General features: G+C 39.9%; 1 protein-coding gene across 7 annotated transcripts in view; it reads left to right on the forward strand.

The window, feature by feature from the left end:
• TJP1 (tight junction protein 1) overlaps window positions 1-17,675 on the forward strand; it is a 274,852-nt gene that overhangs the window by 194,238 nt on the left and 62,939 nt on the right. For all 7 annotated transcript variants that reach the window (XM_053581948.1, XM_053581949.1, XM_053581950.1 and 4 more), the window contains 2 exons: window positions 15,348-15,472; window positions 16,290-16,392. In XM_053581948.1, the coding sequence (XP_053437923.1) occupies window positions 15,348-15,472; window positions 16,290-16,392 (228 nt within the window). The remainder of the gene's footprint in view (window positions 1-15,347; window positions 15,473-16,289; window positions 16,393-17,675) is intronic.

Genomic DNA, 17,675 nt, shown 5'->3' on the forward strand with positions numbered 1-17,675 from the left:
TGTGGCTAACTTTGTGGGGAGAATGATAACTTTGGAGAAGGGCAATTGGAGGTGTCCAAGAAGCTGGAAATAGGAAAATGGAATGGGAATGAGAAACGAAAACTATAATTTGGGAATCAAAACTACAAGAGTGAGAACCATAGCGTTAAGGATAAATGGGGACTCTGTGCACAGTGGCTCACACTTGTAATTGCAGCACTTTGGGAGGCAGAGGCAGGAAGATTGCTTGAGGCCAGGAGACCAGCCTGGGCAATAGCAAGACCCCACCCCCAGAAAAATTGAAAAATTAACAGGATATGGTGGTACATACCTGTAGTCCCAGCTACTTGAGAGTTTGAGGCAGGAAGACTGCTTGAGCCCAGGAATTTGAAGTTACAGTGAGCTATGATTATACCACTGCACTCTAAGACCCCCATGTCTAAAAGAAAAGGAATAGGCTCAGAGCCTATGGCTCAAGCAGCTAAGGCGCCAGCCACATACACCTGAGCTGGAGGGTTCGAATCCAGCCTGGGCCCAGCAAACAACAATGACGTCTGCAACCAAAATATAGCCAGGCATTGTGGCGGGCGCCTATAGTTCCAGTTACTTGGGAGGTGGAGACAGGAGACTTGCTTGAGCCCAGGAGTTGGAGGTTGCTGTGAGCTGTGTTGCCACGGCATTCTACCTAGGGCGACAACTTGAGGCTCTGTCTCAAAAAATAAAAAATAAATAAATAAAAGAAAAGGAATAAATGGGGGTGTGGGAGGACACACGTAATTGGTATAACTGAGAGACTTTTAAGGACACTGAGCTAAGGAAAAAAAAAAAAAGGAGCCAATCTGACTGTTATAAAGGATTTAAACATTTTCATAACTACCAAGATAAGGTTAGAAAATCTGCAGTGTTTAGGTCTTATGACTTATAATCTGTTCTTAGGTTTGCCACTAACTAATTTAAAACAGGCTTTATAATCTCTCAAGACTTCATGGAATCTAAGTATAATAAAGTTGACAGGCTTGGTGCCCGTAGCACAGTGATTACCGTGCCAGCCACATGCACCAAGGCTTGAGGGTTCGAACCCAGCCTGGGCCTGCTAAACAACAATGACAACTGCAAACAAAACAAAACAAAACAGTGGGGCATTGTGGTGGGTGCCTGTAGTTCCAGCTACGTGGGAGGCTGAGGCAAGAGAATTGCTCAAGCCCAAGAGTCTGAGGTTCCTGTGAGCTGTGACGCCACGGCGACATAGTGAGACTCTGTCTCAACAACAGCAACAACAAAAAAAGAGTTGATAATCCTCTTTTTCAAATGAGGGAACTCACTTCCGTGGAGATCTTACATAAGGTCACACACAGAGCCAGGGCTTCTAACTCCATGGTGGAAAGGGAGTTTAGAGCAGGGGATCACTGAGGGTTCCTCTGAACCCAGTGGCAGCTGTAAAAACAAACAACCGGAGTAGGTTCCATCAAAAGTTAGGGTTGATTGGAAGAATAAGGGAAGAAAGGAGTGAGACTAGAATTAGTGAAGAAAGTTTTGATTACATTAGCTAATTGTACAAGTTTGGTGTGAAAAAATGGAGTAATAAAAAGCAGGATACTTGGGGATTTGAGGGGAACAAAGAAGAATTTTTGAAGAAGACATTAAACAGTTATTTTGACAACTGAATTTATTATCAGGAGCTTCAGGAGTGTTGTTGTTATCTTTGTTTTTAAAGGAATCGGGAGATGCTTTAATCCATGGTGAGCAAACCTTTTCTTGGTTTGTAGGGTCCGCTTTGCAGCTGTTTGGTACAAGAGCAGCCATAACGGTATGGGAAGGAATGGGCATGGCTGGCATCCAGTTAAACTGGATGGACAACTGGAAAGATGCCAGGCCCCTTGTTCTCCAGTGCTGATATAAATTCAGTTTCCCCAGCAGGCACAAATGTAAACACTAAGTTATTGCTGCTCATGGCAGCTTATGATCTCAAAAGATTGAAATATGGTAAAAGTAAAATTTTGAAAATTTTTTTCATTCTCCAAAAGCTAAGTATTATCTCTTGTACATTTTCTCATGTAAACATATTTTTAAACATTTTTTTGACACACCTACAAAATTTTCATAGTAAAGATACATGAAAAAAATGATATTTTCCATTTCTTCCGAAAATTTCTTGGGAAGGTACCACAGTAGTGTCTTAGTAAGTCTGGTACAGAACATATGATTGCTTCAGAATAATAATTCTACCATTATCAAATTTTTTTTTTTTTTTTTTTTTTTTGAGACAGAGCCTTACTTTGCAGCCCTCAGTTGAGTGTTGTGGTGTCATAGCTCACAGCAACCTCAGACTCTCAGGCTCAAGCGATCCTCTTGCCTCAGCCTCTCAAGTAGCTGGAACTAAAGGCATCCACCACAACGCCTGGCTAGTTTTTTTAGAGACGGTACTGCACTTGCTTAGGTTGGTCTTTAATCCCTGAGCTCAGGAGATCTACCTGCCTCGGCCTTCTAGACTAGGATTACAGTCTATCACTACTATCAATTTTTATTGCTGCAAATGATAAATTTTTTTTACACATGCCATCCTCATTTCTCTCTGACATTTTAAAATGGTTTAACTGTGTCTAGATCATATAGCTGTTGTATCATTTAACCCTTTGACCTTCATTTAATATGTGTTACAATAAATACAGGGTATATGTAATGCTTATTACCCATGTGTCTCTTATCGTTTTGCCAGAAAGTTATTCTCTATTAGATTCCGTGGGAACGGATCATAAAGACAGTATCTCCTTGGTTCTTGGACATTAACTAGTTTATCTGTGTCCTTTATACTTCAAAGTCAGTTTAGCTGGGTATAAAAACTTTGGATCACTGTTTTTTTCTTTTTTTCTTTTTTTTAATGTTGGGGATTCATTGAGGGTACAAGAAACCTGGTTATATTGATTGCATTTGTTAGATAAATGCAATTGTGCCTTGCCCCGAAAAGGTGTATCACACACCGAGACCCACCCCGGCCCTCCTTCTCTCTCTTTCCTCTTTCCCCCACCCCTCCCTCCTCCTCTCTCTCTCTCTCTACTCTTCCCTTCCACCAACCCCACCATGTCATTAATTGTCATTAATTGTCCTCATATCAAAATTGAATACATAGGATTCATGTTTCTCCATTCTTGTGATGCTTTAGTAAGAATAATGTGTTCTACTTCCATCCAGGTTAATACAAAGGCTGTAAAGTCTCCATTTCTTTTAATGGCTGACTAGTATTCCATTGTGTACATATACCACAGCTTGTTAATCCATTCCTGGGTTGGTGGGCATTTAGGCTGTTTCCACATTTTGAAGATTGGAAATTGAGCTGCGATAAACAGTTTAGTACAAGTGTCCTTATGATAGAAGAATTTTTTTCCTTCTAGGTACATGCCCAGTAATGGGATTGCCGGATCAAATGGGAGGTCTAGCTTGAATGCTTTGAGGGTTCTCTATACTTCTTTCCAAAAAGGTTGTATTAGTTTGCAGTCCCACTACCAGTGTAAAAGTATTCCTTTCTCTCCATATCAACATCAGCATCTGCAGTTTTGAGATTTTGTGATGTGGGCCATTCTTGCTGGAGTTAATGATATATCTCAGGGTAGTTTTGATTTGCATTTCTCTAATAATTAGGGACTAATTAGGGACGATAAACATTTTTTCATGTTTGCTAGCCATTTGTCTGTCTTCTTTAGGGAGAGTTCTATTCATGTCTCTTGCCCATTGATATATGGGATTGTTGGCTTTTTTCATGTGGATTAATTTGAGTTCTCTATAGATCCTAGTTATCAAGCTTTTGTCTGACTCAGAATATGCAGATATCCTTTCCTATTTATGTAGGTTGCCTATTTGCTTTGGTTGTTGTCTGCTTAGCTGTACAGAAGCTTTTCAGTTTAAATAAGTCCCATTTGTTTATTTTTGTTGTCGCAGTTGCCACAGCAGTCTTCTTCATGAAGTCTTTCCCCAGGCTGATATCTTCCAGTTTTTTCCCTTTTCTTTCTTAGAGGATTTTTGTTTCATGCCTTAAATTTAAGTCCTTTATCCATCTTGAATCAATTTTTGTGAGTGGAGAAAGGTGTGGGTCCAGTTTCTGTTTTTCACATGTGGACATCCAATTCGCCTGGCACCATTTATTGAATAGAGAGTCTTTCCCTCAGTGTCTGTTCTTGTTTGGTTTATTGAAGATTAGGTGGTTGTAAGATGTTAGTTTCATTTCCTGGTTTTCTATTCAATTCCAAATGTCTGTGTCTCTATTTTTGTGCCAGTACCATGCTGTTTTGACCACTGTGGCCTAAAATCTGGTATACTGATGCCCCCAGCTTTTTGTTTTTATTACTAAGAACTGCCTTAGTTATATGGGTTTTTACTGGTTCCATACAAAACACAGAATCATTTTTTCCAAGTCTTGAAAGTACAGTGTTGGTATTTTGATAGAGATGGCATTGAATTAGTAGATTGCTTTGGGAAGTATAGACATTTTAACAATGTTGATTCTTCCCAGCCATGAGCACGGTATGTTCTTCCATTTGTTAATATCCTCTGCTATTTCTTTTCCTAGGGTTTCATAATTTTCTTCATAGAGGTCCTTCACCTCTTTTGTTAGGTATATTCCTAGGTATTTCATTTTCTTTGAAACTATGGTGAAGGGAGTTGTGTCCTTAATTTTAGCCTCTCCTCTTGGCTGTTGTTGGCGTATATATACAAAGGCTCCTGACTCTTGGGTATTGATTTTATATCCTGAGACATTACTGTATTTTTTGATGCCTTATAGGGGTCTTGTGGTTGAATTTTTGGAGTTCTCTAAGTTTAAGATCATATCGTCAGCAAGAAGGAGTGTTTGACCTCCTCTGCTCCCATTTGGATGCCCTTTATTTCCTTCTCTTGCCTAATTATGTTGGCTAGAACTTCCAGTACTTTGTTGAATAGTAATGGTGACAGAGGACAACCTTGTCTGGTTCCAGTTCTAAGTGGAAAAGCTTTCAGCTTCCAGTAAAATATTAGCTGTGGGTTTGTCATAGATAGCTTCAATCAGTTTTAGAAATGTGCCATCTATGCCTATACTCTTCAGTGTTCTAATTAGAAAAGGATGCTGGATTTCATTAAATGCTTTTTCTGCATCTATTGAGAGGATCGTATGGTCTTTGTTTTTGCTTGTTAATATGGTGGATAACGTTTATGGACTTGCGTATGTTAAACCAGCCTTGCATCCCTGGGATGAAACCTACTTGATCATGATGTATGACTTTTTTGATTGTAAGCTGTAATCTATTAGCTAGGATTTTGTTGAGAATTTTTGCATCGATATTCTATATTCATTAGTGAAATTGGTCTGAAGTTCTCCTTTTTAGTTGGGTCTTTTCCTGGTTTTGGTATTAGGGTGATGTTTGCTTCATAGAACATGTTGGGGAAGATTCCTTCCTCCTCATTTTTTTGGAGTAATTTCTGTAGTATGGGAATAAGCTCTTTGAAGGTTTGATAGAATTCTGGTGTGAAGCCATCCGGACCAGGGCATTTTATTGTTTGGAGATTTTTTATTGTTTCTTTAATCTCAGTGCTTGAAATTGGTATGTTCAGGAGCTCTGTTTCTTCCTGGCTAAGTCTAGGGAGAGGGTTTGATTCCCAATATTGATCAATTTCCTTCACATTGTCAAATTTCTGGGCATAGAGTTTCTGGTAGTATTCAGAGATGATCTCTTATATCTCTGTGGCATCAGTTGTTATTTCTACTTTATCATTTCTGATTGAGGTTACTAGAGATTTTACTTTTCTATTTCTAGTTAGTCTGGCCAAAGGCTTATGTATTTTATTTATTTTTTCAAAGAATCAGCTCCTTGTTTCATTAATTTTCTGAATGATTCTTTTGTTTTCAATTTCATCTCTGCATTAATTTTGGATATTTCTTTTCTTCTGCTGGGTTCAGGCTTAGATTGTTCTTCTTTTTCCATTTCCCAAAGATGTCTTGTAAGTTTTCTTGATGCGCTCTCTTTCTGTTTTTCGAATGCAGGCATCTAAATCCATAAATTTTCCTCTCAGGACTGCTTTTGGAGTATCCCACAGGTTTTGGTAGCTTGTGTCTTCATTGTTGTTATGCTCATGGAAGTTAATGATTTCCTGTTTTATTTCTTCCTGCCCCCAACTGTCGTTCAACAGAAGGTTGTTTAATTTCCATGCCTTTGTGTGGGGTTGAATGTTTTTGTTAGAGTTGAGTTCCATCTTTAGTGCCTTGTGGTCTGAGAAGATACAAGGTAAAATTTCAATTCATTTGATTCTGTTGAGGTTTGTTTTGTGTCCCAGGATATGATCAATTTTGGAGAATGTTCCATGGGGCGATGAGAAGAATGTATATTCTTTATCTTTGGAATGGAGTGTTCTCTATGTGTCTATCAAGCACCGTTGTTCTAGGGTCTCATTTTTTTGTTTGGTTTTTTCAGTTTTTGGCTGGGGGTGGGTTTGAACCCGCCACCTCTGGCGTATGGGTCGGTGCCCTACTCCTTTGAGCCACAGGCACCACCCTAGGGTCTCATTTAAGACCCTTATATCTTTGTTTAATTTCTATTCAGAGGATCTGTCCAGCTCTGTAAGAGGAGTGTGGAAGTCCCCTGTTGTTATGGTGTTGTAGGATATTATATTGCTCAGACTAAGTAAAGTGAAGACTGTGGCAGCAGTTAAGTTGGGTGCATAAATATTTAGAATTGAAATGTCTCCTTGTATTTTTCTCTTGACCAATATGAAGTAACCATCATTGTCTGTTTTGGCTTTAGTTGCTTTAAATCAACATGTATCTGAAAATAAGATCACAACCCCTGTTTTCTTCTGGATTTCATTTGCCTGAAAAATTATCTTCCAACCCTCAACTCTGAGTTTTAATTTGTCTTTTGAGGCTAGGTGTGTTTCCTGCAGACAGCAAATGAATGGCTTGTGTTTTTTAATCCAATCAGCCAATCTGTGCCTCTTCAGTGGGGAATTCAAGCCATTAACATTAATTGAGATAATTGAAAGATGTGGTAGTGCTCTAGTCATCTTATTTTGTGACAGTCCATTGCTTAGTTTTGTCTTTGCATCATTGTGTAAGGTAGGTTCTGTCCTTTAATTTCTGGGTGCTTACGTTGCTGGTGGTCCATTGTGATGGTCAGTGTGTAGAACAGGTTGAAGTATTTCCTGTAGAGCTGGTCTTGTGGCAAGTTTCCTCAATGTTTGCATATCAGTAAAAGATTTGATTTCTCTGTCAATTTTAAAGCTTAGCTTAGCAGGATATAGAATTCTGGGCTGGAAATTGTTCTGTTTAAGTAGATTAAAGGTAAATGACTATTGTCTTCTGGCTTGAAAAGTTTCATTAGAGAAGTCTGCAGACACCCTGATGGATTTGCCCCTATAGGTCAATTGGCGCTTACTCCTGGCAGCTTACAAAATCTTTTCTTCTGTCTTGACTTTGGACAGGTTCATCACAGAGTGTCTTGGAGAAGGTCTATTTGAGTTGAGGTGACCTGGAGTCCGATATCCCTCTGAAAAGAGTTTGTCAGAATATTTGGTGATATTTGGGAAATTTTTATTTATAATGTTCTCTAGTATGGCTTCCATTCCCCTGGGCATTCTTCTTCCCCTTCTGGGATACCTATAACTTGTATGTTTGTACTCTTCATAAAGTACCATAATTCTGTCAGCGAAAATTCTGTTTTCTTTCCCTTCTTTTCTGCCTCTTTAACTATCTGAGATACTTCAAGAACTTTGTCCTCTACCCCTGAGATTTCTTTCTTCTGCATGGTCTAATCTGTTGTTGATACTTTCTATTGCATCTTTAAGTTCCCTAATTGCTTCAATTCCTTAAGCTCTGCTATCTCCTTTCTATATTCTTCATATCGTTAATCTCTTACTTGATTCTCTTTTTGAATTTCATTTTGGTTATTTTCCACTTTCTCAGCAATTTCCTTCATTGTTTTTATCATCTGTATTTTAAATTCCCCTTCTGTCATTTCTTACATTTCTTTATAGGTGGAATCCTCTGTAATAGCTACCTCACGGTCTGGGGGTGGGGGGACGGTTTGCTCTGGACTGGTAATTTGTGTTGCCAGGATTTTTCTGCTGATTCTTCCTCATGAGTGTTTTCTTCTATCTGTTTCCTTGCCTTAATTTTCCTTTCACTTCCTCTTGCTAAGTTACCGTACCTCTGGCCTAAGGTTTTGATGAGTCCTTTTGATACAGGATCAGAAGGATAAGAAGATTGAAGAACAAGAAGGGAAAAAAGACTTAAAAAGAAAGAAAGAAAAAGGAGAAAGGAGAGGGGAGTGAGTAAAAGGGAATATTGAAGAAAAGGAGAGAGAGGCACAGAAAGAGACAGGAGTAATAAAGGTATACAGTGGGTGCTTTGACCCAACCTTAAAAACCCCCAAGCTAAGCGGGGGCTGGGTTGGTTATTCCCTTGAGGTCAGCAGCTCTTTGCCAGCCTTTTCAGACACAGTGCCCCACCTCCACCAAGTAGACAGGAAAGACAAACATAGTATAAATCAAACCAAAACAAAAAATCTTACAAGATAAAATTGGGGGAAAAAACAAATAATAAGGACAGAAACACTAGCAAAAATGAAGTTCTAATTGTTAAAGAAGGCAACAATGGAAAATAATATTTAAACTAAAAAAGTGAAGAAAGAAAACGAGAAAGAAAAGAAAAATTTAGAAGGAAAATGTTAAAATATAAAAACAAAACCAAAAACAAAATACAAAGCAGTATGTATATCTTGCTGAATTTAGAGTATGAGATGTTAATCCCAATGCTGATACAACTGTACAAGATGGAGGCTGGAGGCCTCTACTGATTTCTCAAACACTGCAGGGTTCAGAGCCTAAGTCTCTCCTCAGCCCATTTAGAAAACACTTGAAACTGTTAACCTTGGCTAAGGAGAAGCTTTCCCAGGAAAGCACTTGTCACTGGGATCTCTCCTGAAGTGGCTGTCCACTTATCCAGTGCACCAAAACCAGTCCCATTCAATGCCCCTGAGGGCCAAGGCTGTACGGCAGCCCTGTTACTGCCAAACACTGAAATCTCTGTTCTTCCCCAGTGTCCCAGTCTCTGCCTTTGGGCTGCTCAATCACTAGATTACTTGCCAAAGGTCTCCCGGCTCAATCCTTGCTCTATGACCCCGAGGGCGGAGCCTGCAGGGGCAGTTCTCCTACAGTGATTGCCCTGGCAGCCCACAGCCAAACTCAGCAGCTCATTCCAGGGCCCTAGACAATGTTTAAAGTCATCGCACTCTCGCCCAAGTTCTCCCAAGGTAGTTCAACTGAGCGCCCAAGTCCAAAAAAACAAAACAGCCCACAGATAAGGCCTTTCCTGTTTGCAGTCTTGCTACTGCTTGTAGTTACAGTGGTTGGTGGCCTCTGACCGAACAAACTTAACACAGCCACTTGCCAGTTCTCCACTGCTTTTGTCCCTTTCATGGGGTCCGGAAGTCTCTCACTGTCTCCCTGTGTCCCCAAAGGGATGTTTCTGGGCAGAGCCCACAAGCCAGAGATTCGGAGTCTTCTCTCCCCCATCTCACCATGCCCGGTTGCAAAGAAGCTGTTACTCGGCCACCATCTTGCTTCTCACTGATATCAAAATATTTTCTACCAAATTGTATAATCTAATAGCATCTATAGATGCATATAAGATTATATAACGTGTGTGTATATATACACACACACACACAATCTTAAAAACCCCAAGCTGGATGAGGATTAGATATATCACAGATAAAGGTATTTAGAGAATCCCACTGTTTTTTCTTAAACTTTAGTAGTTTTAATGTATTTTGGTGAAGGTCCCCCTATATTGATATTCTCAGGTAACGCTCAGATAAACACAGTGTCTCCGTACGTTATTTTGTTTCGTCCAAAAATAGTATCTGGAAACTTTTTTTAAGTTAACAATTTTTTACTAATTTTTCTCTTCCCTTATTTTGGTTTGCTTCTTTATCCATGTTATATGTTACATCTCTTTTGCCTGTCTTCAGTTTTTTAAATTTTCTCAAAAATCCTTTTTATAAAATTATATTGTCTCTTTTTGGTTTTGGGGTTTTGGGGGGGTTTTTGAGACAGAGCCTCAAGCTGTCACCCTGAGTAGAATGCTGTGGCATCACAGCTCATAGCAACCTCCAACTCCTGGGCTCAAGCGAGTCTCCTGCCTCATCCTGCCAAGTAGCTGGGACTACAGGCGCCTGCCACAACGCCCCGCTATTTTTTGGTTGCAGCTGTCGTTGTTGTTTGGTGGGCCTGGGCTGGATTCAAACCCGCCGGCTTAGGTGTATATGGCTGGTGCCTTAGCCGCTTGAGCCACAGGTGCGGAGCCTGGTTTTTAGTTTTTATTTTTATTTATTTATTTATTTTTTTTACAAAGTGTAAAAACTATGTTTGTATTCAAGCTTGGCAACAAAAATAAGAAATTAAGTTATAAATACTAAATGCTAGGTGTCAGGTGCTATTTTAAGAGTATTGTTAACCCATTTAATTCTCTTAACAGCCTAGTGAGGAAGGTATTTTATTATCTCAGAGGAGAAAACTGAGCCTTTAGAAAGGTTAAGTAGCTTGTTGAAGATCTCATGGGCTTCGCAGCAAGGCAATCCATTAACTACAGGTTTTTGGTTTTTAAAAAGTTTTTTTCTTTATACTTTCTTGTAAGATACTATTTCTTCCATCTTATGTTCCTCCTCCTATGTAAAATGACTTAAAAATTTCTAATTTGCTCTTGAATTCTTTCACTTCTAATTCTTACGTTCTTTTTTCTTTTTCTTTTTTTTTTGAGACAGCCTTATTTTGTCACCCTCGGTAGAGTGCCATGGCATCACAGTTCACACCAACCTCCAGCTCTTGGGCTTAAGCGATTCTCCTGCCTCAGCCTCCTGAATAAGTCGGACTCCAGGTGCATGCCACAATGCCAGGCTATTTTTTTATTGCAGTTTGGCTGGGCCTGGTTTTGAACCCGCCACCCTCAGTATATGGGGCTGGCGCCCTACTCACAGAGCCACAGGCTTATATCATTTTCTTGACAGCCTTTTAGCTTGTTTTGTAATAGTTAAGAGTTTTGATCTTTTTTCTTTCCTTTTTTTTTTCAGATAGAGGTTCACTATGTCGCCCTTGGTTAGAGTGCAGTAGTGTCATAGCTCACAGCAACCTCTTGGGCTCAAGCAGACCTCTTGCCTTAGCTTCACAAGTAGCTGGGACTACAGACACCCACCACCACTCCTGGCTAGTTTTTGAGATGAGGTCTCACTCTGGCTCAGGCTGGTGAGCTTAGGCAATCCACCCGCGTAAGCCTCCGAAGTGCTGGGATTACAGGCCTGAGCCACCGCACCTGGCCTTTTCATTTTTTGAGTACTGTTTCTGTCATGATTTGGTGGTAGGGTTGTTATCGTTCTACTCAAAATCATTCATAGTAGTTTTGTAGGGGGTTTGAGGCTTATAGTTTTCTTTGCTTGTTTTTATGTGAAATAGCCTTTTTGAATTTAGAAGTTGGCTTGCTTTTCTTTGTGTGCATACGCGTGCATGTTATGTGTCTAAATAGGCCTCATAGTTGGCTGTGTATCTTTCCTGGCTTGGACTTGGCACTGCAGAGAGGATGCGTGAGTTTTGTTGTAAGTGTTGTCCGTGGGTTTTTGGTTGGTTTGTTAGGTAGTTGCTCTGCCCATTTTTATTTGGGAATTCAAAGTTTCATTTATGCCTACTGTTACTCTGCTGATTTTCCCAGAATTCTGAGTTGTTAGTGCTCAAATTATTTCTACTTAAAAAAAAAAAAGGCGGGCATTGCCTGTGGCTCAGTGAGTAGGGCGCCGGCCCCATATGCCGAGGGTGGTGGGTTCAAACCCAGCCCCAGCCAAACTGCAACAAAAAAATAGCTGGGCATTATGGCAGCTGGTGGGCGCCTGTAGTCCCAGCTGCTCGGGAGGCTGAGGCAAGAGAATCGCATAAGCCCAAGAGTTAGAGGTTGCTGTGAGCCGTGTGACACCACGGCACTCTACCTGAGGGTGGTACAGTGAGACTGTCTCTACAGAAAAAAAAAAAGGCAATCTCTATAAAGGGGAATAGAATTAAAATTAAATTGAATAATCAATCAAATGCTTGTTTAGGCTCACTAAACTGATGAACTACTTTATGTGAGGCCACATCCTTACACATGGGCCTCTGATAATCCAGGCCACTTACATTGCCATGTGTCAAGTCCAAGAAATATATACGTGTACTCTGTGAGGATACAGGATGGGTCATACAAGCAGGGGTGATTTTATGGAAGAGATGGTGTTGAACCGGGATTTTGAAGGGTGAGCTAAAATTTGCAAGATTGATGAGATGCTAAAGAAATCTTAGGGAGAGGGGAAGGAAGTACAGAAGCATAGAACTTGACAATGCATGACATGCTTAAGCAGGATCAGTAGTTAAGCGGGTTTAGAGCAGAGACTGGAGTGCTGGGAAGCAAGTTGGAGTTCTGTGCAAGGGGGTTACATGCTAACAAATTTAGACTTGTGGGCAGACCTATTGGGTTAGTTATTTGTTTTAGAGTGACAGCTGTGCCAACATGATGGAGGATAGATTTTAGCGCAGTAGAGGTAAGAAATCCATTGGCAGGGCCAAATAAGATGATGGTGAAGGTAGAGGGAAGGGAAGTGTGTAACAGTTGAACCCTTTGAACAGATTTCTGGTGACATCTGATCACAAAATATTCAAAGGTGCAGTTCTCATGTCGCTGGCTGCTGATTAGAATCACCTGGGGGGCTGTTTTTAGACATGTCTGCCATCTGCTCTTCCATTTTTACTTAACTGATCTGGGTTGAAGATGTGAGCATTAGCAAGCCTGTTTGAAACTTTTCCCAGATGATTCTCATTTGTAGCTAGGTAAATATCAGACTCCTGGGTGGTCATTAACTGCAGTGTAGGAAACACCTGTCCAGCAGAATCACACGCCCCTGCCAGCTGCCCAGGTTGTCTGGTTTGGGGCTATGGCTCACTGGAGCCCAAACTACACTTATTTTGCTCAGAAGTACTTCTTTAATTAAAAGTTCCTAATATTTTCAGTATATCTTTAATATTTTTGTTATGTTTTTAATTTTAAAATAAAAGAATTACGAAGCAAAATGTAAATACGTAGTATAATGTTACATAGGGTAAAAGATTAGTGTCCACCTCTTCCAAGGAGAAAAAAGGGTAGGGAAAGAATAATCTTTTACCCTTGGGCGTTTAGGTTTTTTCTAGTAAACAGCATTTTTTGTTTGAGACAAAGTCTCACTCTGTGACCCAGGCTGGAGTACAGAGGCATGATTAAAACTCACTGCAGCCTCGAACTCCTGGATTCAAGCAATCTTCCCACCCCAGCCTCATGAGTAACTGGGCTTACAGATGCATGCCACCATGCTGAGCTAATTTAAGAAAATATATTTATTTGTTTTTTATTTTTTTATTTTTTTGAGACAGAGCCTCAAGCTATCACCCTGGGTAGAATGCTGTGGCGTCACAGCTCACAGGAACCTCAAACTCCTGGGCTTAAGCAATTCTCTTGCCTCAGCCTGCCAAGTAGCTGGGACTGCAGGCACCCGCCACAACACCCGGCTATTTTTTGGTTGTAGTTGTCATTGTTGTTCGGCAGGTCAGGGCTGGATTCAAAGCTGTGAGCTCTGGTGTATGTGGCTGGTGCCTTAGCTGCTTGAGCTATAGGCGCCGGGCCAAGAAAATATATTTTTTAATAGCTGGGTTCTCACTATGTTGTCCAGGCTGGCCTCAAACTTTTTAGCTCAAGTGACCCTCCGGCCTCAGCATCCCAGGGTGGGAGGATTATAGGTGTGAGCCTCCTTGCCCAGCATGAAAATTGAATTTTAAAGCAAAAATTAAAATTTGGAAAACTTTTATCTTCCACCTTGAGCTCAAGAGCTTTTCAGTACTTCAAAAACTTTTCTGATGAGAGTTATGGTGATGTTAACATGTGAGTTTTTAAAATATTGTGTGGTGAAATGTGTCATCATTTGAAAGACTTGCCTCAGAGAACCAATATTTTTTAAAAGACTAAGGCCGTGCTCTTCTGTCATTCATGGATGAAATACCCAGAGTCCAGAACCGACCAGCAGCTGTCCACGCAGCAGCACAGGTTGCACATTCCAACTATCCATTAGGAAACTACCGTTTATCCAGTTTTTGTTATAAAATCAAATGTGAATATACGTAATGATCTAAATTGGCTACTGAAGTGACTTCTCTCTTTTTCAGTTACCATATGTGTATGCGATCCTAGAATTTGTGCTTTGTATCGTAAGGTAGTTCAGATATATAACTTTACACAAAAACACATTTCTGGATTAGTGATTCTGGAGCCTTAGGAAAATGTATGATGTACTCTTGAGTACTTCATTTCCTTTCTAGGGAACGGGGTGAATTTCTTTGAGATTCAGTAAGGTTTCTTTCTGAGACAGAGTCACCCTCTGTAAAGTGCTGTGACGTCACAGCTCACAGCAACCCTCAATTCTTGGGTTTAAGCAATTCTCTTGCCTCAGCCTCCCAAGTAGCTGGGACTACAGGCACCCGCCACAATGCCTGCCTTTGTTGTTGTTGTTGTTGTTGTAGTTGTCGTTGTTTAGTTGGTCCAGACTGGGTTCGAACCTGCCAGCTCTGGTGTATGTGGCCAGCACCCTACCCACTGAGCTACAGGCGCCGAGTCAAGAGATCCAGTAGATTTTTTAATAACTTGGTAATATTTTAACTTTTTTCTGTACTAGTCTGTCAATAATCGTTGCAGTAAAGATTGTTAGTTCTTTCAGAAGTATGTAGCTTGTTATAATTTGCTTTAGTTAAAAGTATAATTTTAAAATGTTAGATATGATTGATGTACACCTGTGGTACACAGTGTGTGCAGTGTACAAAGTTTGATTTTGTTATGTGAAATGGCAGATGGTGTATATACTGATTAAGTCTGTCATCTTCTGAGTCACTGGCCAGTATTTGTGGTGATCACACTGGGTGCTGCCAGTCCCTTCAGGGACCCTTCTAATAATCAGAAATAAATACAGACTTTTAGTTTTCAGAATTTTAAAATGTGTTTTAGTTCTCATAAAGCAATGATGTAATTGGCAGTTTTTAATATTCTTTTGTGTTCAGTATTTCATTAATTAAGAGGATGCATTCTTTTACAAGGATAGATAATTCTTATATGTAATCATATAAGGAAATGATTGTCGATCATGGGTAAAAATTGCAGTTTTTTTTTACAGGTATAAATATATATATATCTTTTTGCATCTTGCTATTCACTTAAAATTGCAGTTTTTATATTTTAACTTTTCTAAATTGTAGGTATGATATAACAAATGATTATTTCTGTCCTTAATAGCAACATGTCACTGTGATTATTATTTTAGGCTCCTGGATTTGGATTTGGAATTGCAATATCTGGTGGAAGAGATAATCCTCATTTTCAGAGTGGGGAAACCTCGATAGTGATTTCCGATGTGCTGAAAGGAGGCCCTGCAGAAGGGCAGCTGCAGTAAGTGCACGTGTCGTCCCCCCCCTGCCCCCCCCCCGGTCTATCCTCGGTCACGTCCCCCCAGTGTCTGTCCTCAGTCACGTCCCCCCAGTGTCTGTCCTCAGTCACGAGCTCACTGTCCTGGTGATCCGCTATGTTCACACACCATCTGTGCCAGGGTTTATTTAATATTTTTTCTTAAATTAACATATACTTATTTAAGAAGGAAGCTCTGTATTCATAAGTGGAAAGCTAGTGTCACTTACTTTAAACAGAAGGTAACTTAAAAACAGTGAAAAAGAAAATTCGTAACCCAGTTATAGGTACAGCCCATCCTTCAGGAATCTCTCACCCCAAGTCTTGCCCTTTTTGTTTGGTAAGGAGATTAGCAAAATGAAAAAAAAAAAAACCCAAAAGATACAGTAGCCAAAGTAAAGAGACTATAATCAATAGAATTAAAAGAAAATGAAAAGGAGAGTCTTTATTTTTTCAAAAGGAAATAACTCTTTACAACTGTATGACTTAGTATTATTTAATGTTCCCTAAGTGTATCATCAAAAATTATTTTGGGTATTGTGCTACTATCTGTTCAGTCCTCTGGGAAACCCCGTGTCAGTGGGTAAAAAATGTTAAGAGCTTATGGTGAGTTACTTGCTGAACATTCTTGTAGGAGATCTGTAAGTAAATTTTTTGACATTTCATCGTTGATCTGAAAAGAGAGATTAATTAGCCCATAGTTAGAATTTTGTAGTAGTACCTGTTTTGAAAAGTTTTTTATAAACTCTTTGTAATTTTTTTTTTTTTTTAACATGTTATTTTGGTAACTTTTTCCCTTTAGGGAGAACGATCGAGTTGCGATGGTTAATGGAGTTTCAATGGACAATGTAGAACATGCTTTTGCTGTTCAGCAACTAAGAAAAAGTGGGAAAAATGCAAAAATTGTAAGTATTTTTTAATCTTTAACATAGTAAAGCACCAACTTTATTGTTCTGTTTCTGGTGTTTGAATTCTGTATTTCCATTTAAGAAACTGAAAATGGAAACAGTATTTCCCAAGTCAGTTGTTTGTACTTAAGAATAATTCTTCCAAGAGCATTGTGTTTTGTCACTGTTGTGTGCATTTTCTCAGAATTCAGATCCCAGGGGGTTTTAGTTGAAAAAGGAGAGGGAATAGTTGAATGGTTACCTCTTGATGGCTTAATGTTTCATTCTCATGTTTTAGTCAACAAAGGATCGCAAATACAACAGGATTTGCGATCCCATAAGATTACAGGATCTTTAGTGAACCTTTTCCACAGTTAGATAAGTTTAGAGACACAAATACTTGCCGTTGTGTTGCAGTTGCCTATAGTGTTTAGTGCAGTTCCCTGCTGCGCCCGTTGCAGCCTGGAGCAGCAGGCTGTGCTGTGCAGCCCAACTGGTCTGTGTGAGCGCACCTGTGATGGTCACACAGAGATGCAATTCTGGGAGTGGGTTCTCATGGGTAAGTACACTGAATGTATTGAAGTTAGACTGGATCTTGGCATGTGGTCAGTTTAAAATACGTGGCCTTAATTTTCTGGTATAAGATTTGTTACTGGGTAAGTTTCATGCTGTCTCTTGAAGTGTATATCAACAGCTACTTTCCTTATTACTGTGATAACTTGAGCAGAGAAAAAAAATCTGTGTTTTTTTCTTTTTTTGGTGGAGTTGTTCATAGTGCATTTAATGTTACTGTATTACTATATAGTTAGAATTTTTATGTCATATTTCTCTGAGTACTCTACTTTTCTTTTTTTTTTTCTTTTGCAGTTTTTCTTGGGCCGGGGCTGAGTTTGAACCCGCCACCTTCTGTATATAGGGCTAGCGCCCTACCCCTTTGAGCCACAGGTGCCACCCTACTCTACTTTTTTCTAAGTAAGGGAGAAGTTCATTTACCGCTTGATAACTGGCGTCAAAATCATAGTTAAAATTTGACACATGTGGCATAGAATGGATTTAATGTAAAAGTCTTATTTAAAATGTTATTCTCACTTAGGAAGAAGCACATTAGCCATTTCACCCACTCTGTCCCTCCTATGTTTTTGTCCCACCCAGCCCTGGAGAGGACTGAGGAGGCCACCACTGTGAAGCCTTAGCTCAGGAGCACACAGCAGGAGGAAGAGGCTGTGGGTTTGGTGCTCTGCCCTGTTCTCCCATTCAGAACCTGTCTGCCTTCCAGCAGACTCTAAGAACCCAACAGAAAG

Source organism: Nycticebus coucang, chromosome 2 (assembly GCF_027406575.1).
Source record: "Nycticebus coucang isolate mNycCou1 chromosome 2, mNycCou1.pri, whole genome shotgun sequence".
In the NCBI taxonomy this organism is placed as follows: Eukaryota; Metazoa; Chordata; class Mammalia; order Primates; family Lorisidae; genus Nycticebus; species Nycticebus coucang.